At 46.1% G+C, this 27434-nt stretch overlaps 1 protein-coding gene across 2 annotated transcripts in view; it reads right to left on the bottom strand.

The window, feature by feature from the left end:
• The window catches only part of DAZL (deleted in azoospermia like), a 580342-nt gene that overhangs the window by 60253 nt on the left and 492655 nt on the right, over positions 1-27434 (bottom strand). Inside the window, exon 10 of one of the 2 annotated variants that reach the window (XM_069212083.1) lies at positions 12009-12139. In XM_069212083.1, coding sequence (XP_069068184.1) covers positions 12011-12139 — 129 coding nt within the window. In that variant the 3' untranslated portion in view covers positions 12009-12010. The remainder of the gene's footprint in view (positions 1-12008; positions 12140-27434) is intronic. The other variant, XM_069212082.1, reaches the window with a different exon arrangement.

Genomic DNA, 27434 nt, shown 5'->3' with positions numbered 1-27434 from the left:
TCTGGATAATATCCTGGACCTGGTGCCTCCTTGTTTGTTTACGTAATACATGGTGGCCACGTTGTCCGTCTGGAGGAGAGTTTCCGTTTTCAGAGAAGGTAGGAAGGCCTTGAGCGCAAGATGGACTGCGCGAAGCCCCAGCAGGTTGATATGATAGAGACTCTCTCTCTGTGACCACTTGCCTTGGACTCGAAGATGATCCATGTGCGCTCCCCATCCGAGCAGCGATGCGTCTGTTACAATGGTTTGAGCTGGAGTCTTTTGCTGGAAAGGAATCCCCGCCAAAAGATTGTTGGGTGAACACCACCACTTGAGGGATTGTAGAGCGTGGGGAGAAAGAAGGACTCTGCTCTCCCAATCGTCCATCAGTTGGCACCATTGATCCTCCAAGCACTCCTGTAAGGGTCTCATATGGAGGCGAGCATTGGGAACGAGATGGATACAAGACGCCATTGAGCCCAGTAGAGAGGATATTACTCTTGCAGTGGTCTGTGGTGTTCTCTCTAGTTGTTTGCACTTTTGGAGAATCGATAATCGTCGTTCCTCCGAAGGAAACACCTTTCCTTGATTGGTATCTATAATGGCCCCTAAGTAGTGCAGCCTCTTAACAGCCGTTACTGTGGACTTGAGAAGATTGACTTGAAGACTGAGATTCTGGAGCAGCTGTTGAGCCCAGTTGAAATGTTGTTGAGCCTCTAGATAGTTGGAGGCCTTCATGAGCCAATCGTCTAGATAGGGGTAGACAAATATTCTATGATTTCTCAAATGGGCGGCTACCACCGTCATGCATTTGGAAAAAGTTCTCGGTGCTGATTTGAGGCCGAAGGGTAGAACTGCAAATTAGTAATGACTTTTGCCGACGGTGAACCTTAGAAATTTTCGATGTTTCTTGCTCACGGGAATGTGAAAATAAGCGTCGCGAAGGTCTATCGCGCAGAGCCAGTCGCCCTGACGAGGTTGCGGGTAAATTTGGTGTAAGGATAGCATCCTGAATTTCTCTCTGCGAATCCACTTGTTTGCTATCCTTATATCTAGAATGGGACGAAGCTCTTGTTTGTCCTTCTTTGGCACTAGAAAATACCTCGAATAAATCCCTTTCCCGCGTTGATTGATCGGGACGGGCTCTAGTGCTCTTTTTTGTAATAGGATTACTACTTCTAACTGAAGAGCTTTGAGGTGGTGGCTGGCTGGTTTGGGTGGAACAGATGGAGGAGGACTGATGAATCTGAGAGCGTAACCATTTCGCACAATATTCAATACCCAGGAGTCTGATGTGATGCGTAGCCACTCAAACAGATGATTTGAGATCCTTCCCCCTACCGGAGTGGATAACAGAGGAGGGGGAAGCGAAGATTCAGGGCTTAGACGCGGGAGCCTGGCGAGTTGCCTGAGTTTGCGGCGTGGAACGACCCCTTGTCGACTTTCGCTGTGTCGAGAAGGCCCTTTGATGCTGTTGTTGCTGCTGGGGACGTGAGGACATCCAGTGTGGTGTCTGATACCTGTGGGTGAATAGTCTTCGCTGGTAGGGACAGAATACTTTTCGTTGTTCCTTTTGGCGTTCGATGCCTACCGCTTTTAAAGTGTCTAGCTCAGACTTCATTCTTGACATCTCGTCATCGGCATGAGAGCCGAACAAGGTGGAGCCTGAGAATGGTAAATTCTGAATTCTCTGCTGTGCCTCTGGTTTGAGAGATGTTAATCGCAACCAAGCGTGTCGTCGTAAAGCTACTCCATGAGCTTAGTTATGTGCCGACAGCACCGAAGAATCAGCAGCAGCGCTTAGCACCTGGTTGGAAACCATGGCACCCTCACCCACGACCTCCAAGAAATCTTCCCTTTTGTCTTTGGGTAGGTGCTCTGCAAACTGTAGCATAGAGTCCCAAAGAGCACGATCGTATCTTCCTAATAAAGCAGTAGCACTGGCTGCTTTCATTGTGATGGCTGCAGTAGAACATACTTTTCGGCCTGCGGCATCGATCTTTCTACTCTCCATGTCCGGAGGCGAGGAGGAAGACGGAGATGTAGAGTGTAATTTCTTTGCCGCTACTATAACCACTGAGTCCAGCACTGGGTCTGACCTTAGGAATAGAGGGTCTTGTTCCAGTGGGCGATACTATTTAATAAGCCTGGAAGGAGCAGATTTCATTGTGGCCGGTGTCAGAAAAATATCCATTGCTGTTTCAAGAAGACCCGGGACCAGTGGAAGTAAAGGTCTTGAGGATGCTCTCTGGTGTAAAGTCTCGAAGATCACCGAGGTCGATGGGGCGGGTACCGCCATCGGGATATTTAGTTTGGTCGCCCCGCGCACTAGGACCTCTTGGAAGGTATTCACGTCATCTATGGGGGACACCCTCGGGGACGGTGAGTCCGACAGGGTTGGAGAGTAATCCTGTGTAGACAAAGACGAATGTCTATGACGTGAATGTGAAGATCTCTGAAGTGACTCATGTCGATGGTGCCGAGAGGAAGACGAACGTCTAGAGGAATGCCTGGAATGTCTTATGGATTCCGCTGGAGTCACCGGCACAGACTCTGAAGGGGGAGCCGGAAGAGGAGCCGTAGGTGTTACCGGTGTCTGCGGCAACGGCGGCTGTTGGGGAGACAGCTGAGGCGAAGCTGGAAGAAGGATGAGTGAGGCCAAGGATTCTGAAGTGGTATAAACCCTTCTAGGCCTCTTTGACTATCGCCTCGACGTCGACACACTCCTCGACGTCGAAGTACGGTGGCGACGGTTGCCTCTTGGCGTTGATCCCCCCCGTTGCTGAGATCCTCTCGACGACCTTCCTCGACTTCGATGCGATGACGGCAACCGTCTTTGACGGCGAGCACTCTCTCTCGTCGCCGATCGTCCTCGTCGCGTCGGCGGCGAACCGGACCCAGATCTTCTCGTCGCCAACCCGGACCCAGATCTTCTCGACGGCGAGCGTCCACGCCGTCTCGACGGCGAAACGGCTGCCGACGTTGACCGATGCTTCTTTCTCGCCGGTGAGCCGGTCCTCGACGGCGAGCATGTTGGCGCCGTTCCTGGCCTCGACGTCGGAGACCTATGCCGTTTCTGAGCAGATCTGGCAGAGGAAACAGGGTGAGCCCTGGTAGAAGACTGACCTTCTCCTCGCTCTGTGGCAGATTGGCCACTTCTTCTCCTGTCCTTTCTTGCCTGAAGTCGAATTTTCTCCCTATCACAAAGGGTCCTTCTGGGTAAAGTTCTACATATGTCACAGGAGTCAGGTTTGTGGCTGGATGGAAAGCAAATTATACAGACCCGGTGTGGGTCTGTTTTAGCTTTTTTTCTGCCACAAGAAGGACATTTATCAAAAAGTGAAGGCATTTCTAAAATAGAAAAACCTTAAATTTCTGTCAGAATTTGACAGAAAAGGTTAGCAAATGTTCACTCAATATTAAAAACGTCGAGTGAAATTGAAATTCAAAAGGTTTTAATTGAATTTCTGTCAAAAAAAGGCTTTGTGGGTTAGAACTCAATGCTTCAGGGTCCTGTCAGAAGGAGCCGTAAAAAAGAACTTAGGCAACTGCCTTTTGCTGTGCATGATGGGATACAGGAAGACTTTACTTTCTTAAAGGCACAGCTCTATTTACATTCTGTATAATGGCAGCCTATGGGCTACACTGCCCTGCATTGTTTTATTCTCATGGGAGGTGTAAATAAAGTATGAGAATGTATTTTTTATTACATTTCTAGAATAAATGAGTGTTTGAACGTGAATTTACAATACAGCTGTTTCTTTTTAACAATGTGGCCTGTGTAGCTGTTCACATAGGCTGCACACTGTATTCTTAAGTGGTTTTGACAGACCTTTTTTCAAAGGGCTGGTATCTGCACTTAAGAATATACTTCACATCAGTGCTCCGGGGTCCCCGCAGGTGCGCGGAACTATTCAGTGCTTATGATTATACATGGAAATCCCCTACGAGAGAAATGAAAATGTCACTTACCCAGTGTACATCTGTTCGTGGCATCAGTCGCAGTAGATTCGCATGTTCTGCAATAGCTCGCCATCTGGTGTTGGGCCGGAGTGTTACAAGTTGTTTTTCTTCGAAGAAGTCTTTCGAGTCACGGGACCGAGTGACTCCTCCTTTTGTCTCCATTGCGCATGGGCGTCGACTCCATCCTCGATTGTTTTTCCCCGCAGAGGGTGAGGTAGGAGTTGAATTGTAGTAATAGTGCCCATGCAATGGAGTGACTAAGTATGCACTTATTTAAGGTTGAGATGATACATATATAAATAATTGAAGGTAACTTCCAAACTGCTACAGGCTCCCGGGGAGGCGGGTGGGCACATGCGAATCTACTGCGACTGATGCCACGAACAGATGTACACTGGGTAAGTGACATTTTCAGTTCGATGGCATCTGTCGCTGTAGATACGCATGTTCTGCAATAGACTAGTAAGCAGTTATTTCCCCAAAAGCGGTGGATCAGCCTGTAGGAGTGGAAGTAGTCTGAAATAATGTCCTTAATACAGCTTGACCTACTGTGGCTTGTTGTGCGGATAACACGTCTACACAGTAGTGCTTGGTGAATGTGTGAGGCGTAGACCATGTGGCTGCCTTACATATTTCTTGCATTGGGATGTTTCCTAGAAAGGCCATGGTAGCACCTTTCTTTCTGGTTGAGTGTGCCCTTGGTGTAATGGGCAGCTGTCGTTTAGCTTTAAGGTAGCAGATTTGGATGCATTTAACTATCCATCTGGCTATACCTTGTTTTGAAATTGGGTTTCCTGCATGAGGTTTTTGAAATGCAATAAAGAGTTGTTTAGTCTTTCTGATGTTCTTTGTTCTGTCAATGTAATACATTAATGCTCTTTTGACATCTAATGTATGTAGTGCCCTTTCAGCTACGGTATCTGGCTGTGGAAAGAACACCGGAAGTTCCACTGTTTGATTTAGATGGAACGGTGAAATAACCTTTGGCAAAAATTTAGGATTGGTCCTTAGGACGACTTTATTTTTGTGTAGTTGTATAAAAGGTTCCTGTATAGTAAACGCCTGAATCTCGCTTACTCTTCTCAGGGAAGTAATGGCGATGAGAAATGCCACCTTCCAGGTTAGGAACTGTATGTCGCAGGAGTGCATGGGTTCAAAAGGTGGACCCATAAGTCTAGTTAGGACAACATTTAGGTTCCATGAAGGAACAGGTAGTGTTCTTGGTGGTATAATTCTCCTAAGGCCCTCCATGAATGCTTTAATGACTGGTATTTTATATAGGGAAGTTGAATAGGTAGTCTGCAGGTATGCAGATATTGCTGCAAGGTGAATCTTAATGGAAGAGAAAGCTAGGTTAGATTTTTGTAAGTGAAGCAAGTAACCCACTACATGTTCTGGAGTTGTGTGTAATGGTTGTATTTGATTAATATGGCAGTAGCAAACAAACCTCTTCCATTTACTTGCATAGCAGTGCCTGGTGGATGGCCTTCTTGCTTGTTTTATGACTTCCATACATTCTTGGGTAAGTTGTAAGTGCCCGAATTCTAGGATTTCAGGAGCCAGATTGCTAGATTCAGCGATGCTGGATCTGGGTGTCTGATCTTTTGGTTGTGCTGTGTCAACAGATCTGGCCTGTTGGGCAATTTGATGCAGGGTACCACTGATAGGTCTAGCAGCGTTGTGTACCAGGGTTGCCTTGCCCAAGTTGGTGCTATCAATATGAGTTTGAGTTTGCTTTGACTGAGTTTGTTTACCAGGTAAGGAAGGAGAGGGAGAGGAGGAAAAGCGTAAGCAAATATCCCTGACCAGTTCATCCATAGGGCATTGCCTTGGGATTGTTTGTGTGGGTATCTGGATGCGAAGTTTTGGCATTTTGCGTTCTCCCTTGTCGCAAACAAGTCTATCTGAGGTGTTCCCCAGAGTTTGAAATAAGTGTTCAGTATTTGGGGGTGAATTTCCCATTCGTGGACCTGTTGGTGATCTCGAGAGAGATTGTCTGCGAGTTGATTTTGTATCCCTGGTATAAACTGTGCAATTAGGCGAATTTGGTTGTGAATTGCCCAATGCCAAATTTTTTGTGCTAACATGCTTAACTGCGTGGAGTGCGTCCCTCCCTGCTTGTTTAGATAATACATTGTTGTCATGTTGTCTGTTTTGACGAGAATGTATTTGTGAACTATTATTGGTTGGAAAGCTTTTAGTGCTTGAAAAACTGCAAGAAGTTCTAGGTGATTGATATGCAGTTTTGTTTGATGTACGTTCCATTGTCCTTGTATGCTGTGTTGATCGAGGTGTGCTCCCCACCCTGTCATGGAAGCATCTGTTGTTATTACGTATTGTGGCACTGGGTCTTGGAAAGGCCGCCCCTTGTTTAAATTTATGTTGTTCCACCACAGAAGCGAGAGGTAAGTTTGGCGGTCTATTAACACCAGATTTAGAAGGTGACCCTGTGCTTGAGACCACTGTGATGCTAGGCATTGTTGTAAGGGCCTCATGTGCAGTCTTGCGTTTGGGACAATGGCTATGCATGATGACATCATGCCTAGGAGTTGTAATACCATCTTTGCTTGTATCTTTTGTGTTGGATACATGCGTTGTATGATGGTGTTGAAATTTTGAATTCTTTGTGGACTTGGAGTGGCTACTCCTTTTGATGTGTTTATTATGGCTCCCAGGTATTGTTGTACCTTGCGTGGCCGAATTTTGGATTTTGTGAAATTGACGGTGAACCCTAGTTTGAAGAGGGTTTGTATGATATGATTTGTGTGATTTGAGCACTCTATTAACGAATGGGCCTTGATTAGCCAGTCGTCTAGATATGGGAACACATGTATTTGCTGCCTTCTGATGTGTGCAGCGACTACCGCTAGACATTTGGTAAAGACTCTTGGTGCGGTTGTTAATCCGAAAGGCAGTACCTTGAATTGGTAATGTATTCCTTTGAATACAAACCTTAGGTATTTCCTGTGCGATGGGTGAATTGGTATATGGAAATAAGCATCCTTGAGGTCTAAAGTTGCCATGTAGTCGTGCAGCTTTAGCAATGGCAATACTTCTTGTAGTGTGACCATGTGGAAGTGGTCTGATTTGATGAAAGTGTTGACTACTCTGAGGTCTAGGATTGGTCTCAGTGTTTTGTCCTTCTTTGGTATCAGAAAGTACAGTGAGTAAACTCCTGTGTTTATTTGTGTGTCTGGCACTAATTCGATTGCATTCTTTTGCAATAGTGCCTGCACTTCTATCTCTAGGAGATTGGAATGGTGTGTTGTTAAATTTTGTGCTTTTGGTGGTATGTTTGGAGGGAACTGTAGAAATTCTATGCAGTAACCATGTTGGATAATTGCTAGAACCCAAGTGTCTGTAGTGATTTTCTCCCATGCTCTGTAATAATGACCTATTCGTCCCCCCACTGGTGTTGTGTGGAGGGGGTGAGTGACATGTGAGTCACTGTTTAGTAGTAGGGGTTTTGGGGCTTTGGAATCTTCCTCTATTTCTAGGGAATTGCCCTCCTCTATATTGTCCCCGAAAACCTCCTCTATACTGTCCTTGGTAACTGGACGGTGTGGCTTGTGAGGTGCTGGCTTGTGTGCTTTGACCCCGAAACCCCCCTCGAAAGGGCGTTTTACGGAATGAGCTGTAATTCCCTCTGCTCTGCGGGGAGTAGAGTGCGCCCATGGCTTTGGCAGTGTCCGTATCTTTTTTGAGTTTCTCAATCGCTGTGTCCACTTCTGGACCGAACAGTTCTTTTTCATTAAAAGGCATATTGAGAACTGCTTGTTGAATCTCTGGTTTAAATCCAGACGTTCGGAGCCATGCATGCCTTCTGATAGTTACAGATGTATTAATTGTCCGTGCAGCTGTATCTGCAGCGTCCATGGAGGAGCGGATCTGGTTGTTGGAGATGGCCTGTCCCTCCTCAACCACTTGTTTTGCCCTATTTTGGAAGTCTTTGGGCAGATGTTCAATGAGATGTTGCATCTCGTCCCAGTGGGCTCTGTCATAGCGCGCAAGTAGTGCCTGGGAGTTCGCGATGCGCCACTGGTTTGCAGCTTGTGCTGCGACTCTTTTACCAGCTGCATCAAACTTGCGGCTTTCTTTATCTGGGGGTGGTGCATCTCCAGATGTGTGAGAGTTGGCCCTTTTCCTAGCTGCTCCTACAACAACAGAGTCTGGTGGCAGCTGTGTTGTGATGAAAGCCGGGTCTGTAGGAGGCGGCTTATACTTTTTTTCCACCCTTGGTGTGATTGCCCTACTTTTGACCGGGTCCTTAAATATGTCTTTTGCGTGCCGGAGCATACCAGGGAGCATAGGCAGGCTTTGGTAGGAGCTGTGGGTGGAGGAGAGTGTGTTGAACAAGAAATCATCCTCGACCTGTTCTGAGTGGAGGCTTACGTTGTGAAATTGTGCTGCTCTAGCCACCACCTGAGAGTACGCGGTGCTGTCTTCTGGTGGAGATGGTTTTGTAGGGTATGCCTCTGGGCTGTTATCTGACACTGGGGCGTCGTATAGGTCCCATGCGTCCTGGTCTTGGTCACCCTGGCTCATGGTGGTGTGAGCTGGGGAGTGTGATGGCGTTTGTGCTGGTGAAACGTTAATCACGGGCGGAGGAGAGGGTGGTGGTGTAACTCTTTTCACCACTTTTGGTTGTGGTGCTTGTTCCGTCTGGAACTCCAACCTTCTCTTTCTCCTAATGGGGGGAAGGGTGCTTATTTTTCCTGTCCCCTGCTGAATGAAGATACGCTTTTGCGTATGGTCCGCATCAGTTGCTTGTAGCTCTTCCTCAAACCTATGCTTCTGCATTTGGGAGGTTAGCGAGTGCTCTTCTGTATAAGAGCCTGAAGCTGGGTCGCTTGCAGTTTGTTTCGGCGTCGAAACTTTGTCTGCGTGTTTTTTCGGCTCCGAGGTGACTTTTTTCCTTTTCGGGGCCGAAACCTCTCGGCGTCGATCTGTTTCGGTGCCGCTGTCTCGGCGCCGAGCCGTGTCCACACCGGCATCTCGGTGTCGAGGCTTGTCTCCAGCACTTTCTCGGTCCCGAGAAGGCTGCGTGCCGGTGTCTCGACCGGAGTCGGACGATCTCGGCACTGTTTGGGCCTTTTTCGGTGCCGACGGTCGGTCACCGATTTTATGGGTTGAGCCATGGCCTGGTGGCAGTGGCGTCCCCTGGGCCTTGTAAATGTTTCTTTGTGTGGTTTTCGACGTCTTACTCACGGTTTGTGTATCGTCGAATCCTTCGGAGTCTGAGTCTTGGATCGAGAAGGTACCTTCCTCTTCCTGTTCCTCGAACTCCCGTCGGGCTGTCGGTGCGGACGCCATTTGAAGTCTTCTGGCTCGACGGTCTCGGAGTGTTTTTCGGGACCGGAACGCACGACAGGCCTCGCAGGTGTCTTCGCTGTGCTCAGGTGACAGGCACAGGTTGCAGACCAAGTGTTGGTCTGTGTAGGGGTATTTATTGTGGCATTTGGGGCAGAAACGGAACGGGGTCCGTTCCATCGGCGTTCTTCAGCACGCGGTCGGGCCGACCAGGCCCCGACGGAGGATCGAAAAATTACCCCGAAGGGCACCGGAGCTCTTCGATCTTCGATGCGGTGTTGAATGTAAGTATGCCGATCCCGAACGCAACAATACCGACGAAAATCTTCCGAAATTAACTATTTTTTCTGTTCCGAAACTCGGAGCGACAGGAACACGTCCGAACCCGATGGCGGAAAAAAAACAATCGAGGATGGAGTCGACGCCCATGCGCAATGGAGACAAAAGGAGGAGTCACTCGGTCCCGTGACTCGAAAGACTTCTTCGAAGAAAAACAACTTGTAACACTCCGGCCCAACACCAGATGGCGAGCTATTGCAGAACATGCGTATCTACAGCGACAGATGCCATCGAACTTAAGGTTTTGATAATAAACCTTTAAAGTCCAAGAATTCGTCGAATAGGGCTACTTTAACAACTGCATTGTACTCACAGATGTTTTTGCAGGTTGTCTTGCAAGAAATTAGCACTAATGTTATTACACATAAATCAGTAGAAGATGCTGAATTAAGTGTGTTACATATACTGTGCACTGTTAGGCGTACGCCGGTTATATTATTAACATGTCTGTGGTAGCCACTCGCTCTCCATACATACACCTGACAGCTCACTGTCTGGTACCAGTGTCTCTACTAAAGATTTCCTGTTCATGCATGTCCAACAAAACAGGTAGTTATATGAATAAAGAAATGTATTTGGTGAAAAAGTGACTGGTTAAACTGTCTTGAGGAGTTTGCAAACCTTTAAGATAAATAGAACCCGATTCGGAGTTGCTCCTAATTTTCTACCCATTTGCAAACTCTGTTTATACATGGGTCTGAAATACGAGTTTGAAGGTAAATAATGCATCTGTTAATTATCGGATGCATTACATAATTCCACATTCACAAGGGAATATATACAGTATTTACCTATCATGTTAATTTTAGTGCGCTATACACCAAAAGCCACATTATTCCCTATGAACTCTTAATAGGTGTTAAGTATCGCAAATGAAATAACACCTTTACTCCCAATCAGGCCCTAAGTCTCTTCTCACAATTTTTGAGGAACATGTTCTATTCATGTATTTTTTGGCCCATGTCCTGACCCCACACACATTTATGAGCTATATGTCCAAATCCCACAACATTCTATGTATGATTCTTTCATCATCCTTGAAGTGCCGTTTTTGGGTAGGATCTTCAGGCAACTCTCTTAATGATGGGCATGTCCTTTGCCAAGTGATTAAGAGTTCACTCGTTCTTGTATATTGGTTATGAATAGGAACACTGCGGTGCTTATGTATGTATCTAGTAGCTCCAAGGTGGCTCTGTGAAGCTGTGCTGCCTTATTCTTGTGTGTTTCTAGAAAGCACTTCATGTTTTTCTTTTAGTGAGCTGGACAGTAATGCAAGTCCACAGAGGGTTCTCTTGTTTACTGGACTTTAAGACATCAGAGCTGAGTTATGATATAAGAATGGCATCTAGAATGCACCCGGTTATGAGGACTCAGCTAGACAGTGTATGCGCTCTCTCGAAGAGGGACGTTGTATTCAATCTGTGGGCTTCAACCCACCCATATACTTACAATTTGTTCAGTCCTTCGTCACGCTCGTACTCTTTTATCCCCCTTTGTCCATACCATGCATGTGTCATGCCTCTTCTTGTTTTCAGCCCTCTCTGAGAGCATCGACATAGTATTAGTATCCACCCACAGCTCCCATTTTAGGACCTGCGTTAGGAACTACTTTTTTCAGCACGCTACACAGTTGTTTGTGCTTTTACCAGCTCAGTCTCCTCTTATCTTCCTCCAAGGATTCCAAAACTACACGTTTTGTTGATGTGATTTAATAGTGTTATCACACCGTTTGCAGATGACAACTGCATTTATAAAATAGGTGTTTGCGTGCATTTGATATGGCTAATAGCTGACAAATAAGTTTCTATCTTTTCGGTCCACTCTATAGCTCATCGTTCTAGCCGCTCTATCAATGCCTCTTTTCATGTTAATTCCCTCTTCTATGTACGCGGTGAATGCTGAATCTCTATATAACTCACCCGGTTGAGGATGGAGGTATGGGAGCTCAATTTCAATGCACAAAACAACACACCCCAGGTCTCAGTGGCCAACACCAACTACAGCAGTGTTCTTCTGTCGAGAACCTGCATATCATGTCAGCAGCCTCAGCGCCGTACACGAACGCATTAACATTGACAACCGTTAAAGCTCTCAGATTGCGGAAACCTATTGGCTTTGCCAATGCTTGTTTAACTGTGCATCAAAACTCTGGAACAACCCTGTATCCATCAAGAACATAACCGTCCACAAGCCAGCAGTGTGTCATTGTTAGTCGAGGCTTCCGTTTGACCCTTTACAGTGTTCTGCTGTCTTTTGGCTGGGTTGGAGCTATAGAAATGCCACATTCACAACCAGCTATGTTCACTGGGAGTCTAAAAACAGAGGTCAGAATGCAAGCAAAAGCAGTTTGTAAGACAAAAATGCAGCACACCAAGGCAATTTAATGAAGACATTAATGAAAGCTACATGTAACATACCTTCAGGTATTCTTCCTGAGATATAAAAGAGTTCCGTTGCAATCTGTTTTCAGGAGCGAACAAGCAGGATACCACTGTCTGAATGCTTCGGTCCACAGATTTCTGAAAAAAGATGTTTTTGGACCAGAAAACTGCCGATTTAAAGCAGTCATATGAAGAGGACACCAATTTACTCGAAAGCATACAAAGAATTTTAATCTTAAAACAAAAATCTGCATAATCTGTAAAAACACTACATCCTTAAAAAGTGAGATACTTACCTATGACTGCAGTTCTTTTATCTATGACTATAGTTCATCATTAGTATCTTTTATAGATTCACATGCTTGTTGAAAATGTATTTGTGAAAGATTTGGAAATATGGGTATACATCTCTTTAAAAATGAACCTGTAACTGCTTGTAACAGCCAACTTGTTTACTACGGCCCATTTTCTGTTTAGCACTGCTTATTCCCTCTGCACCAGTTAGTGTTGAATGCACAGAGATTTAACGGATAAACTTTAGATTCTGAGCACTTGCATGTAATTATTCACCATGTAGCTCATCTGGGGGATGTAAGGCTGTTCGCATGTAAATCTGGCAAAGATATCAATGACACAGAATATTATACTCAGAAAACACTCACACACGCCTTTAGTACAGACCTTCATACTTTTACTTGGGTGTTTGACATGTTTGGCATTTCAGCATGTGAAGACATGTTTTGAACAGCTCAGAATAGTGACTTCAATACTGGGAACCACGTAACCACATCCATGCCAAAGCATGCATTACACAAAGTCATCCAAAATCCTAGAAATACAGACTGAGTTGTGCACACCTGTGTCCTCATCATTTTTTCTCTTTAGCTTAATATATATATGGAAAATGTCACTTACCCAGTGTACATCTGTTCGTGGCATGAGACGCTGCAGATTCACATGCTGTGCATTATCCTGCCGTCTAGTGTTGGGCTCGGAGTGTTACAAGTTGTTTTTCTTCGAAGAAGTGTTTTCGAGTCACGAGATCGAGGGACTCCTCCCCTTTCGGCTCCATTGCACATGGGCGTCGACTCCATGTTAGATTGTTTTCCCCTCAGAGGGTGAGGTAGGAGTTGTGTATATAGTAATAGTGCCCATGCAATGGAGTAAGTATGTATGTACATAATGTGTCTAAAAGTGATATATACATATATATTTACAAATATACAAGTTTATTATTATTATCAACTTATAACGGCTACAGGCTCCCGGGGAGGTTGGAGGGCGCATGTGAATCTGCAGCGTCTCATGCCACAAACAGATGTACACTGGTTAAGTGACATTTTCCGTTCGATGGCATGTGTAGCTGCAGATACACATGCTGTGCATAGACTAGTAAGCAGTTATCTCCCCAAAAGCGGTGGTTTAGCCTGTAGGAGTTGTAGTTGTTTGAAATAATGTTCGTAATACTGCCTGTCCTACTGTGGCTTGTTGTGTTGTTAACACATCCACACAGTAATGTTTTGTGAATGTATGCGGCGTAGACCATGTGGCTGCTTTACAGATTTCTATCATTGGTATATTTCCTAGAAAGGCCATGGTGGCGCTTTTCTTTCTAGTGGAGTGTGCCTTTGGTGTAATAGTCAGTTCTCTCTTTGCTTTAACATAGCAGGTTTGAATACATTTAACTATCCATCTGGCAATGCCTTGTTTGGATATTGGATTTCCTGCATGTGGTTTTTGAAAAGCTACAATTGTTTTGTTTTGCGAAAATGTTTGGTTCTATCAATGTAATACATTAGTGCCCTTTTGATGTCTAATGTATGTAATGCTCTTTCAGCTACAGTGGAAAAAATACTGGTAGTTCCACAGTTTGATTTAAGTGGAACGGTGATATAACTTTTGATAAAATTTTGGGATTTGTGCGTAGAACCACTTTATGCTTGTGTATTTGTATAAAGGGTTCCTGTATGGTAAATACTTGTATTTCACTTACTCTTCTAAGAGATGTTATAGCTATTAGGAAGGCTACTTTCCATGTTAATTAAGTACTGCATTTCACAAGAGTGCATGGGTTCAAATGGTGGACCCATGAGTCGTGTTAATACAATATTGAGATTCCATGAAGGCGCTGGTGTTCTTGGGGGAATAAAGAGTGATGTTGAATGTGTAATTTGCAGGTAGGCAGAAATTGCAGTGAGATGTATCGTGATGGATGAAAAAGCTAGCTTAGATTTTTGTAAATGTAATAAGTAGCTTACAATGATTTTTGTTGACGCATGTAGTGGTTGAATTTGATTACTATGACAGTAATAAACTAATCTTTTCCATTTATTTGCGTAGCAATGTCTTGTAGTAGGTTTCCTAGCTTGTTTAATGACCTCCATACATTCTTGTCTAAGGTCTAGATGTCCAAATTCTAAGACTTCAGGAGCCAGATTGCTAGATTGAGTGATGCTGGATTCGGGTGTCTGATCTGTTGTTTGTGTTGAGTTAACAGGTCTGGTCTGGTTGGTAGTTTGACACGAGGTACTACTGACAGGTCTAGTAGTGTTGTGTACCATGGTTGATGAGCCCAAGTTGGTGCTACTAGTATTAGTTTGAGTTTGTTTTGACTCAATTTGTTTACTAGATACGGAAGGAGTGGGAGAGGGGGAAAAGCGTAAGCAAAAATCCCTGACCAACTCATCCATAACGCATTGCCCTTGGATTGAGGGTGTGGGTACCTGGATGCGAAGTTTTGGCATTTTGAATTTGCTTTTGTTGCAAATAGGTCTATTTGAGGAGTTCCCTAGTTTTGGAAGTAGGTTTGCAGTATCTGGGGATGAATTTCCCATTCGTGGGTCTGTTGGTGATCTTGACTGAGATTGTCGGCCAACTGGTTTTGAATTCCTGGGATGTACTGTGCTATTAGGCTAATGGGATTGTGAATCGCCCAATGCCAAATCTTTTGTACTAAGAGACACAGCTGTGATGAGTGTGTCCCTCCCTGTTTGTTTAGGTAATACATTGTTGTCATGTTGTCTGTTTTGAAAGAATGTGTTTGTGGGCTATTATCGGTTGAAATGCTTTCAATGCAAGAAGCACTGCTAGTAGTTCTAGTTGATTTATATGAAGTTGTTTTTGTTGAGTATCCCATTGTCCCTGGATGCTGTGTTGGTTGAGGTGTGCTCCCCACCCTATCGTGGAAGCATCTGTTGTGATCACGTATTGAGGCACTGGGTCCTGGAAAGACCGCCCTTGGTTTAAATTTATAGGATTCCACCATTGAAGCGAGGTGTGTGTTTGGCGGTCTAGCAACACTAGATCTTGAAGTTGACCCTGTGCTTGTGTCCATTGTGTCGCTAGGCACTGCTGTAAGGGTTGCATGTGTAATCTTGCGTTTGGGACAATGACTATGCATGAAGACATCATGCCTAGAAGTTTCATCACCAACTTTACTTGATACTGTTGGTTTGGGTGCATACTTTGTATTACTTTTTGGAATGCTTGTACCCTTTGTGGACTTGGAGTGGCAATCCCTTTTTCTGTGTTGATTGTTGCTCCTAAGTATTGTTGTATTTGACACGGTTGTAAGTGTGATTTTAGGTAGTTTATTGAGAACCCTAGCTTGTGAAGGGTTTCTATGATGTATTTTGTGTGTTGAAGACACTGTTTCAGAGTGCTGGTTTTTATTAGCCAATCGTCTAGATACGGGAATACGTGTATGTGCTGTCTTCTGATATGTGCGGCTACTACTTCAAGGCATTTTGTAAATACCCTTGGTGCTGTTGTTATCCTGAATGGTAACACTTTGTATTGGTAATGTACTCCTTGGATTACAAACCTTAAGTATTTCCTGTGTGAAGGATGTATGGGTATATGGAAGTAAGCATCCTTGAGGTCTAATGTTGACATGTAGTCTTGTTGTTTGAGCAAGGGAATCACGTCTTGAAGTGTTACCATGTGAAAGTGATCTGATTTGATGTAAACATTTAGTGTTCTGAGATCTAAGATGGGTCTCAGTGTTTTGTCCTTTTGTGGTATTAGAAAATATAGGGAATAAACACCTGTTCCTTTCTGATGATTGGGTACCAGTTCTATTGCCTCTTTTTGTAACAAGACTTGGACCTCTAGTTGTAATAGATCCAAGTGCTGTTTGGACATGCTGTGTGCTCTTGGAGGCACATTTGGTGGTAATTGTAGGAATTCTATGCAATAACCATGTTGGATAATGGCTAGGACCCACGAGTCCGTAGTTATTAGTTCCCAATTTTTGTGATAAGCTGTGAGTCTCCCTCCCACTGGTGTTATGTGTTGGGGATTTGTGACATTGAAGTCACTGTTTAGTTTGTGGGGTTTTTGGGCTTTGGAATTCCCCTCTTGTTTTAGGGAACTGTCCGCCTCTATATTGTCCCCGAAAGCCTCCTCTTTGGTACTGGCCCTGGTATGTGGGTCTGGCTTGTGAGGTTGAAGGTTCTGTGCTTTGGGCTCGAAACCACCCTCAAAAGTGTGACTTCCTAAAGGTGCCTCTGCTTTGTGGGGAGTAGAGCGCACCCATGGCTTTGGCCGTGTCCGTGTCTTTCTTTAGCTTCTCTATATCTGTATCCACCTCCGGCCCGAATAACTGTTGTCCATTAAAAGGCATATTAAGCACAGCCTGCTGGATCTCTGGCTTAAATCCGGAGGTGCGTAGCCATGTGTGTCTCCGAATAGTGACCGCTGTGTTTACTGTTCTGGCGGCTGTGTCCGCTGCGTCCATAGCCGATCGTATCTGGTTGTTGGAGATACTTTGGCCCTCCTCCACCACTTGTTGTGAACGTTTTTGAAACTCTTTGGGAAGATGTTCAATGAAATGCTGCATTTCGTCCCAATGAGCCCTGTCATATCTTGCCAGTAAAGCCTGTGAATTGGCAATGCGCCATTGATTAGCTGCCTGTGCTGCAACCCTTTTCCCCGCTGCATCAAAGTTTCGACTTTCTTTGTCGGGTGGTGGTGCATCCCCAGAAGTCTGTGACTTTGCCCTTTTCCGGGCTGCGCCTACTACCACTGAGTCAGGTGTTAGTTGTTGCGTGATGTACATAGGGTCCATAGGGGGAGGTTTGTACTTCTTCTCCACCGTAGGTGTAATGGCTCTGCCTTTGACGGGGTCTTGAAACCCTTCTTTTGCGTGTTTTAACATGCCTGGTAACATCGGCAGACTCTGGTATTGGCTATGTGTTGATGACAGGGTATTGAATAAAAAGTCATCCTCAATAGGTTCTGCATGCAGTGCTACATTGTGAAAAGTAGCTGCTCTGGACACCATCTGCATGTAAGCAGTACTGTCTTCTGGTGGTGATGGTCTTGCCGGGTAGCAATCAGGACTATTGTCAGATATTGGTGCATCGTATAGATCCGATGCGTCTGGGTCATCCTGGCTCATCCCTGTGTGCGTTGGTGAATGCATCATTGGGGGTGTTGCTATTGGTGACAGTTGCGGTGAGTGCTGTGGCGATGGCTGTGGCGAACAACGTGGTGGAGTTTTTTCTTTAGCCACTTTTGCTTTTGGCTGTTGTTCTGCTTCTTGGAAAGCGAGTTTCCGTTTCATTTTAATAGGGGGAAGAGTTCTTATTTTCCCTGTGTCCTTTTGAATATGGAGCCTTCTTTGTGTATAATCTGCCTCTCCCATCTCTAATTCTTGTCCAAATTTATAGCCTTGTAGTTGTGATGAAAGGCCTTGTTCTTCGGAATAGGAGCTCTGTTTCGGCTCCGAGGCTGGGTGTTTCGGCACCGAAACTTTTTCCGCAGTCTTTTTCGGCTCTGAAGCCACCTTTTTCGGTTTTGGGGTGCTGATGTCTCGGTGCCGAGTTTGGTCAGAGCCAGTATCTCGGTGCCGAGTATACTCTGTGCCGGTATCTTGACCGGAGTCGGATGTCTTCGACACGTGTGTGCCCTTTTTCGGTGCCGATGGCTGGTCACCGTGTTTACGGGTTAAGCCATGGCCTGCCGGCGGTGGCGTCCCCTGGGCTTTTATTATCTTTGTGTGAGTGTTGGCCGGGGCAGGTTTACTCACGGTTTGTTGCCTCGCCAGCTGCTCACTTTCGGCCTCGTCCGAATCAGGAATGGAGAAAGTCTCCTCTTCTTCGACGTCATGGTGTCCTACCGGCGTCGACGCCATTTGAAGCCTTCAAGCTCTCCGGTCCCGTAGCGTCTTCCTTGACCAAAATGCCCGACAGGCCTCACAGGTATCCTCCTTGTGTTCGGGGGACAAACACAAATTACAGACCAAATGCTGGTCTGTATAAGTATACTTATTTTGGCATTTGGGGCAGAAGCGGAATTGGGTCCGTTTCATGAGCCTTGAAGACGCACGCAGTCGGGCCGACCAGGCCCTGCCGGGGAAGGGAAGCCCCGAAGGGCTACCTGAGCTCTTCTTTTCTTCGGTGTCGATCTGCTATTACTAACCCGATACCGAACGCAAACAATACCGTCGAATTTTCCGAGATTTAACTAACTTTCCGAACCAAACCACGGAGCTAAGAAGAACACATCCGAACCTGATGGCGGAAAGAAAACAATCTAAGATGGAGTCGACGCCCATGCGCAATGGAGCCGAAAGGGGAGGAGTCCCTCGATCTCGTGACTCGAAAAGACTTCTTCAAAGAAAAACAACTTGTAACACTCCGAGCCCAACACTAGATGGCAGGATAATGCACAACATGTGTATCTGCAGCTACACATGCCATCAAAGGAATGGTTTCTTACCTGTAACTGCAGTTCTCTCGTAGGGGTATTTCCATGATAGTCATAAGCACTGAATAGTTCCGCGCACCTGCGGGGACCCCAGAGCACTGATGTGAAGTATATTCTTAAGTGCAAATACCAGCCCTTTGAAAAAGGTCTGTCAAAAAACACTTAAGAATAACAATGTGCAGCCTCTGTGAACAGCTACACAGGCCAAATTGTTAAAAGAAAACAGTTGTAGTGTAAATTCACGTTTAAACATCTATTTATTCTATACATTCTCATATTCTATTTACACCTATCATGAGAATAAAACAATGCAGGGCAGTGTAGCCCATAGGCTGCCATTATACAGAATGTAACTAGAGCTGTGCCTTTAAGAAAGTAAAGTCTTCCTGTTTCCCATCATGCACAGCAAAAGGCAGCTGCCTCAGTTCTTTTTGGAGGCTTGTAACCTGACATGAAGGAACAAAACATTTGTTGGAGTACCAACATCGATAATATTCATGGCAACTTCTTCTATGTCAACTCCACCGGGGAGGAGGGAGGGTTGCTTACGACTATCATGGAAATACCCCTACGAGAGAACTGGAGTTACAGGTAAGAAACCATTCCTTCTCTCGTAGGGGATTTCCATGTATAGTCATAAGCACTGAATAGAGTAGCAAGCCCATCCCCATAACCGCGGTGGAGTAGACAGAAGAATACTGACAAAAAACATGAATCATGCAAATAAATTCTTAAGCAAGGCCTGTCCAACCTGCGCATCTGCCCTAGCGTCTGTATCAAGGCAGTAATGCTTAGTAAAGGTATGGACCGACTTCCAAGTGGCAGCCTTGCATATTTCTGCCAAAGGGACATTTCTCATCAAGGCTGCAGTAGCTGCCTTCCCTCTAGTAGAGTGGGCTTTTGGCCTACCCCCAAGGGATTTGTTCGCTAACTGATAACATAACATTATACATGAAACAATCCACCTGGATAAAGATTGCTTAGACGTGCCCAACCCTGTTCTAACTGGGCCATAGTTAATAAAGAGCTGTTGTGATTTACGTAAGCTTTTTGTCCTGTCCAAGTAAAATTTCAAAACCCTCTTTACATCCAGAGAGTGCAGAGTTCTCTCAGCAGGAGTAGTTGGATTTTGAAAGAAAGTTGGTAATGAAATTGTTTGGTTCACATGAAAGTCGGAGACGACTTTTGGTAAAAATTTTGGATGAGTTCTCATTACCACTTTCGCAGAATGAAAAACCGTGTAGGGTTCTTGAGCGCAAAGGGCCTGGATTTCGCTAACCCTACGCGCTGAAGTGATTGCCACCAGAAAAGCAGCTTTCCATGTGAGATGTTGAAGCGATGCCTTATGTATTGGCTCGAATGGAGGCAGCATCAGATGTGATAGGACAACATTCAGTTCCCATGGAGGAGGAGGCTTTCTAATGGGAGGAAAAACCTTTTTTAAACCTTCCAGGAAGTCCTTAATAATTGGAATCCGAAAAAAGGAAGTTTGTGAAGGGCTCTTTCTGTATGCCGTTACAGCCGCCAAGTGAACCTTTATTGATGACAGTTGTAAGCCTGATTTTGCCAAACTTAGCAAGTATGGCAGGATAGATTCCTCTCCACAGGAAACCGGGTCAATGTTGTTATCTAAACACCACACACAGAATCTTTTCCACTTGCTTGCATAAGCCGATCTTGTGGAAGGGTACTTTGCTTCTTTCAGAATTTCCATACAGTCCTGAGGTAGATTCAAGTGTCCTTATTGCACTAGCTCAGGAGCGATGCTGCCAAACTCAACGATGAGAGGTTGGGATGAGATATCTGCCCTCTGAACTTCGTGAGCAGGTCCGGACGATAAGGCAGCCTGATGTGTGGTTTGAGTGACCGGTGAAGAAGGTCTGGGAACCACCATTGGCGTGGCCATTCCGGAGCAATTAGGATCATTTTGGACTGAGCATTGGATAACTTCTGGAGGACCGCTGGAATCAGGGGAAGCGGCGGAAAGAAATGCTCCTGACCAGCTTATCCACAGGGCATTCCCCAGTGTCCCTGGATGGTAATATCTGGAGACGAAGTTTTGGCATTTTTTGTTTTCTGGGGTTGCGAATAGGTCTATAGAGGGGGTACCCCATAGTGCGAAAATGGAACGAACAACGTCGTCGTATAGCACCCATTCGTGGTTCTCGTCCATTACGCGACTGAGGGCATCCGCTTGAACATTCTGGATGCCAGGCAGGTGAGTTGCCACTAGCGACAGGTTCCTGGCTAGAAGCCAATGCCAGATTGTCTGAGCCTCTCTGGATAAAATCCTGGACCTGGTGCCTCCTTGTTTGTTCACGTAGTACATAGTGGCCACGTTGTCCATCTGGAGAAGGAGAGTTTCCGCTCTCAGAGAGGGAAGGAAGGCTTTGAGCGCAAGGTGGACTGCGCGAAGTTTCAGCAGGTTGATATGATAGAGACTCTCTCTCCGTGACCACTTGCCATGGACTCGAAGATGTTCCATGTGCGCCCCCCATCCGAGCACTGACGCATCTGTTACGATGGTTTGAGCTGGAGGCTGTTGTTGGAACGGAATCCCCACCAAGAGATTGCTGGGTAAACACCACCACTTGAGGGACTGTAGGGCGTGGGGAGAAAGGAGGACTTTGTTCTCCCAATTGTCCATCAGTTGACACCACTGATCCTCCAGGTTTTCCTGTAATGGTCTCATAAGGAGGCGAGCATTGGGAACGAGATGGATACAAGACGCCATTGAGCCCAGTAGAGAAGCTTACTCTTGCAGTGGTCTGAGGAGTTTCCTGCAGTTGTTTGCACTTTTGGAGAATCGATAATCGTCGTTCCTCCGAAGGAAACACCTTTCCTAGATTGGTATCTATAATGGCCCCTAAGTAATGCAACTTCTGAACAGGCGTTGCTGTGGATTTCAGGAGATTGACTTGAAGACCGAGCTTCTGCAACAACTGTAGGGTCCATTTGAAATGTTGTTGCGCCTCTAGATAACTGGAGGCCTTTATGAGCCAATCGTCTAGATAGGGGTAGACAAATATTCGGTGTTTCCTCAAGTGGGCGGCTACCACCGCCATGCATTTGGAAAAAGTTCTCGGCGCTGATTTGAGGCCGAAGGGTAGAACCGCAAATTGGTAATGACGTTTTTCGACGGTGAACCTTAGGAATTTTCAATGTTTCTTGGTCACCGGAATATGAAAGTAAGCGTCGCAAAGGTCTATTGCACAGAGCCAGTCTCCCTGACGAAGATGTGGGTAAATTTGGTGCAAGGATAGCATCCTGAATTTCTCTTTGCGAATCCACTTGTTTGCTGTCCTTAGATCTAAAATGGGACAAAACTCTTGCTTGTCTTTTTTTGGTTCAAGGAAATACCTCGAATAAATCCCCTTCCCTTGCTGGCTGATCGGGACGGGTTCTATGGCTCTTTTTTGTAATAGAATAGTGACTTCTAACTGAAGAGCTTCGAGGTGGTGGCTGGCTGTTTTGGATGGAACAGATGGTGGAGGACTGGTGAATCTGAGAGCGTAACCATGTCTCACAATATTCAATACCCAGGCGTCTGATGTGATGTGTAGCCACTCGTCCAGATCATTTGAGATACTTCCCCCTACCGGAGTGGATAACGGAGGAGGGGGAAGCGAAGATTCAGGGCTTAGACTCAGGAGCCTGTCGAGTTGTCTGAGTTTGAGGTGTTGAACGACCCCTTGTCGACCTTCGTTGTGTGGAGAAGCCCCTTTGATGCTGCTGCTGTTGCTGTTGGCGTGAAGACATCCAGTGTGGTGACTGATACAGGTGGGTGAAAAATCTTCGCTGATATGGGCGGAATACCTTTCGTTGTTCTTTCGGTCGTTCCATGCCTACCGCTTTCAGGGTATCTAGCTCAGACTTCATTCTGGCCATCTCATCATCGGCATGAGAACCGAACAAAGTGGAGCCTGAGAAAGGTAAATTTTGTATTCTCTGCTGTGCTTCTGGTTTGAGAGATGTAAGTCTCAACCATGCATGTCTTCTGAGTGCTATTCCGTGAGCATAGTTATGTGCGGATAGTACCGAAGAATCAGCTGCAGCACTTATTACTTGGTTAGAAACCATGGCTCCCTCGCACACGACCTCCAGGAAATCTTCCCTTTTGTCCTTAAGAAGATGTTCCGCAAACTGCAGTATAGAGTCCCAGAGGGCCCGATCGTATCTCCCTAATAAAGCAGTAGCGCTGGCTGCTTTCATCGTGATGGCTGCAGGAGAACATACTTTCCGTCCTGCAGCATCGATCTTTCTGCTCTCTTTATCTGGAGGTGAAGAGGAAGACGGTAATGTCGAATGCAATTTCTTTGCCGCTACTATGACCACCGAATCCAGTACTGGGTCCGACCTCAAGAATAGAGGATCTTGTTCTGGTGGACGATATTTCTTAATAAGTCTGGAAGGAGCAGACTTCGTTGCGGCCGGTGTAAGAAAAATATCCATTGCCGGTTCAATAAGACCTGGAACCAGTGGAAGCAAAGGTCTGGAAGATGTCCTGTGATGTAAGGTTTCGAAGATTACTGACGTCGATGGGGCAGGTACCGCCAGCGGGATATTCAGTTTGGTCGCCCCTCGTACTAAGACCTCCTGGAATGTATTCACATCATCTATGGGGGACACTCTCGGGGACGGTGAGTCCGATAGGGTTGGAGAGTAGTCCCGTGTAGACGAAGAAGAATGTCTGTGATGTGAATGCTGAGATCTCTGCCGTGATTCATGACGATGGTGCAGAGAGGAAGATGAACGTCTAGAGGAATGTCCAGAACGTCTTACAGATCGCGTTGGAGTCCTCAAAACAGACTCTGAAGGAGGAGCCGGAAGAGGAGCCGTAGGTGTTACCGGTGTCTGCGGCAACGGCGACTGTCGAGGAGAGTTGTGGAGACGCTGGAAGCAGGATGAGTGAGGCCGAGGATTCTGACGTGGTATAAACCCTTCTAGGCCTCTTTGATTGTCGCCTCGACGTCGACACACTCCTCGACGTCGAACTGCGGTGACGGCGAGTGCCTCTCGACGTCGATTCCTCTTGCCGTTGAGAACCTCTCGACGACGTCTCTCGACGTTGCTGTGGTGACGGCGAACGGCTTTGACGGCGAGAACTCTCCCTCGACGTCGATCGCTCTCGTCGTGTCGACGGCGAGCCGGACTCAGATCTCCTCGACGTGGATCGTCCTTGCCGTCTCGACGGCGAAATGGCTGTCGACGGCGAACAATGTCTCTTCCTCGCCGGTGAACCACTCCTCGACGGTGAGCCTGTTGGCGCCGTTCCCTGTCTCGACGTCGACGCCCTCGACGGAGACCTGTATCGTTTTTGAGCAGGTCTGGTCGGAGTTATAGAGGAAACAGGGTGAGCCCTGGTAGAAGACTGACCTTCTCCTCGCTCTGTGATAGAATGACCACTTTTTCTCCTGTCCTCTTTCGCCTGAAGTCGGATTTTCTCCCTATCACGAAGAGTTCTTCTGGAGAAAGTTTTACAGATGTCACACGACTCCGGTTTGTGGCTGGATGGAAGGCAAATTATACAGACCCGATGTGGATCTGTTTTAGCCTTTTCTCTGCCACAAGAAGGGCATTTGTCAAAAAGTGAAGGCATTTCTGAACTAGAAAAACCTCAAAATTCTGTCAGAATTTAACAGAAAAGAGTAGGAAATGATCACTCAATGTTAAAAACGTCGAGTGAAAATTAAAATTCAAAAGATTTTTAATGAATTTCTGTCACAAAAAGGCTTTGTGAGGTAGAGCTCAATGCTTCAGGGTCCTGTCAGAAAGGAGCCGGAAAAAAAGAACGTGAATTTACACTACAACTGTTTTCTTTTAACAATTTGGCCTGTGTAGCTGTTCACATAGGCTGCACATTGTTATTCTTAAGTGTTTTTTGACAGTCCTTTTTCAAAGGGCTGGTATTTGCACTTAAGAATATACTTCACATCAGTGCTACGGGGTCCCCGCAGGCGCGCTGAACTATTGAGTGCTTATGACTATACATGGAAATCCCCTACGAGAGAACATATATATATATAAATCCCAGCCCACCTGGTTAAAGAGGGAGGACTCATCTGTCAGATGTATGCCAACAACACTCAGTTTTTAGTTGTCAGGGCATCTCCTCTATGAGCCAGGAAAGGCCAGGGTCAGAACTGATACCTCAGCAAGTACCTAGAACATACGATCTCATCACCCACCTAGCCCAGCACCCTCACTACCCATTTCCACAATCACACCCAGACCTAACCTACACACTCACTGTGAATCCACCCAATACAGAGATCCAACTTAAATCATCGCACTAACCATTACACAACCTCAACTACTAGACACAAGACTTCAACTTGTACTCATTTGCAAATTCTCTCCAGTACTTCACGCCATAGACATTGCAGAGCTCATCATCTATTATGGTCATGATGCCCTCTTCATAAGAGAAACATGGCTCGCCCTCACACATCGTAGATGCATTTGTTGCCACAGTCTACAGAATTCAGAATGTGACAAGAGCTCACAATAGAGGGAGGAAGACCAAACGTCATCCACGAGTCCTCCTGATGCTGCACACCATGCATGCAAGTGATGCCTAACATAATGCACACTCACATGCTGCTTCTCACTCTTTGCAACTCAATCCACCATGTTCTGCAGCTTCTATCGCCTCCCAAACAGAAAGAACACTCCACAGACAAATTCAAAGATCTCCTACCCCACTCATCCAATAGACAAGCCCATACTGCCTTTCTCAGGGATTTCAACTTAGAGACATCTCAAATATGAACAACATCATCTCCTGATGTACATGGAGGCTTTTGAGAAGGGCAAGCTCATCTCATCGTTTAGAGAGGCCTTCAAGTCATTCTACTTAAACTCAACAAGCTCCCTCAGCAAGTGTTGAAATACCTCAGTCAACACTTTCATCTTGACTGCCGATGAGGGCAGCACAAGGTCTAGGACCTCAGCTGCCATTTGCACCACTGTTGCAAAAGAGGCACCCTATTGCATCGTCACAGTAGGAAGAGAGACCAGGTCAGTGACTGCATCTGCAAAGGTGTCCAGCCAACTGGCATCCACTAGATCCTCGGAACTGTTGCCTTCTGTCTCTTCTAACTGGTATCCATAATGGTCACCAGACCCTTCACATTCGTCCTCCAATCCAAGACAATCATATGAAAAATGTACTGGGTTAGTTATGGGGAGTCTGCCTCTGCCCCCACCCCTCTCAGTGGTGCAGGAGATGGTGTTGGAAGACCAGACTCTGGCTCAATGTCAGAGTCAAGGATGATGAAGGGGATGGCGCCATTGTAGGGGGTGTCAGAACTGGAGAAGGTAGAGGAGGCTCTACAGGCACCACTCTGGAGCTATCAACAGATCCAAGAGCCTCCAAAGTTGCCAGGGTGAACCGGTCATCAGAAGACCAATACAGGCCACTCCTGATGCCACAGGGTTTGAAGATGCTCCAGCAGTGACAGTCTGCCCAGATATACGAGGTGATTGGCCTCATAAAATTTGCATAGTTAGGGGAGGGGGTCGCTCTGGTTTCCAGAAACTCTGGAAGGCACAGAGACGGATCAGATGCAGGCTCCATCACAAAGCTGAGCCTTAAGTGTCGATGCTCCCTCATCTCGACAGATGACTTCAATGGTTGTGGCGAAGTTGAAGATCTGTCTTCTTGTGCCAGTGGGACTTACCCGATTTTCCCCAACAACCTCGACTGCAACGAGGAACACTGAGTGGCTCTGTGATCGATCTTGGGACTGTCCTCTCGATCGCGATTGTGAACGTTGCACATCAAGGAGCGTGATGGATAGCTCTGTCAAGACCTTGAGGTGCATGTCGGGGCTATCAACGAAGGTCTTGGTGTCGCCGTACTACTCCAAACACCAGGGGCACACCAAATGTGGGTCCGTCACTTACATGTCGGTAACAGGCGTCACGGGGCTTGAAACCAGCCTTCCTTGCAGACATCTCAACACGCCAGGAGACAAAGTCTCAAAAAGCTCTTGACAAAACCTCCAAAAATTGTCCAGCAATTAAGGCTGGGGGTAGCTCTCCTTCGGATCTGCGCTGATTGACCTGTAAAGAAAAGAACCGACATTGGCGTGCTGTGGTGGTGCCTAAGTAAGCACTGTGCACATCACTTCCGGTGCCAACAACGCCTACAATGCCACACAGAGGCGAACACCACCACATACCGGCACACAGGATTACTGCTCACAAAAGATTTCCGGATCCAGTGTGACACCTGGGAATAATTCTGAAGTAAGGGATCTGAGGCAATAAGTCTCTATCAAATGAAAGAAGAACTGGTGGAGTCTGCCGGTTGGATTGGAGCCACTTCTCAGAGGCAATGGTTCAGCAGGATAATTTTCTCTTGGGCGGTCCTGCTGGCAGACATTCAACTGGAGACCTGAGGATACATTGGCAGTGAAGAATCATCAAAGGTATCCAGAAACATCCTTAAGAGTTGTAGCATAAACCGTCTGCAGGCTGTGATTTGCTTTAAAGTTGACAATGGTCCAAGAAACATAAGGCGTGTGGGCTCCAGAATAATTATCAGATGTGATTATGAGTTTGAAGCCAGAGCCGGATTCCATGAACATAGACTGTGTGACCTCTCCGTGGTGCAGGCGCAGGAGTATCAGGATGTCAAAAAGCTTTGGTTGCTTATTTTCCTGTCCATTCTCTTTGGACTTCGATCTATCTGGACTTGTCGTAGTTTGGACTCTTGCTCTGAGCAAGACTGCTGGTCTCAGGATG

The sequence above is a fragment of the Pleurodeles waltl genome, chromosome 10 (genome assembly GCF_031143425.1).
Source record: "Pleurodeles waltl isolate 20211129_DDA chromosome 10, aPleWal1.hap1.20221129, whole genome shotgun sequence".
NCBI classification, from domain to species: Eukaryota; Metazoa; Chordata; class Amphibia; order Caudata; family Salamandridae; genus Pleurodeles; species Pleurodeles waltl.
The sequence above is the reverse complement of the archived record's forward strand: the minus strand, read 5'-3'. Positions and strand labels throughout refer to the sequence as shown.